General features: G+C 68.3%; 1 protein-coding gene across 1 annotated transcript in view; it reads left to right on the forward strand.

Moving 5' to 3' along the window:
* The window catches only part of FES (FES proto-oncogene, tyrosine kinase), a 16,800-nt gene that overhangs the window by 8,887 nt on the left and 7,024 nt on the right, over positions 1-889 (forward strand). The window contains exons 8-9 of the mRNA XM_014549592.1: positions 6-102; positions 627-836. Of these exons, the coding sequence (XP_014405078.1) occupies positions 6-102; positions 627-836 (307 nt within the window). The remainder of the gene's footprint in view (positions 1-5; positions 103-626; positions 837-889) is intronic.

The following is an 889-nucleotide window of genomic DNA, read 5'->3' on the forward strand; positions in this document are numbered from 1 at the left end:
GTCTGTCCCTGGCCTCAGGAGCCGGAGCGGGAAGGGGGAAGGACGCCCACCCTGGAGATCCTCAAGACCCACATCTCAGGGATCTTTCGCCCCAAGTTCTCGGTGAGTGAGGCCTGGCCGGCCTGCGCCTCTGCCTGCCCCTTCTCCCAGGGCGTGGGCCGGCCAGGATCTCAGAGAGGCCCCCCTGAGCCCCTCCCACCGTGGTGTCTGGGTGGCCACTGGGTTGCCCAAGTAGAGAGAAGGCTCTGCCCAGGCTACTTTTATTGGGTGTCCTGGCATAGGTGTCCCCGGATCCTGCCAACCCCACTCCCCTTCCCTCTGCCACCACAGTGCTGAAGGGACCTGCAGCCTTGGTTACCCCACAGCTCTTCCTGCTCGGGGAGGGGTGGGGGGCTGTGGCCTGGTGTGAAAGGCAAAAGCGTGGTGTGGGGCCAGCCAGCTGGCTTCCCATCCCAGCTCTGCCTGGAGCCCGTGCCATTCTCGGCAGCCTGCTCTGGGGCGTGCGGACGGCTCGGCCTGCTCCTGGGGTGGTTTGGGAGGACTGAGGGGCATGTAAGACAGACACCCTCCTGACCCCCGGCTGGCCTCCTGGTCACCCCCCTCGCTCCTCCCCTGCCCCTCCCCAGCTCCCCCCACCGCTGCAGCTCATCCCCGAGGTACAGAAGCCCCTGCACGAGCAGCTGTGGTACCACGGGGCCATCCCGCGGGCAGAGGTGACGGAGCTGCTGACACAGTCCGGGGACTTCCTGGTGCGGGAGAGCCAGGGCAAGCAGGAGTACGTGCTGTCGGTGCTGTGGGACGGGCAGCCCCGGCACTTCATCATCCAGTCTGCGGACGTGAGTGCGCCCGGCCCGGCCCACCCCCCCGGCCCCCGAGGGTGGGGGTGGGG

Source organism: Myotis brandtii, unplaced genomic scaffold (genome assembly GCF_000412655.1).
Source record: "Myotis brandtii unplaced genomic scaffold, ASM41265v1 scaffold561, whole genome shotgun sequence".
Classification (NCBI taxonomy): Eukaryota; Metazoa; Chordata; class Mammalia; order Chiroptera; family Vespertilionidae; genus Myotis; species Myotis brandtii.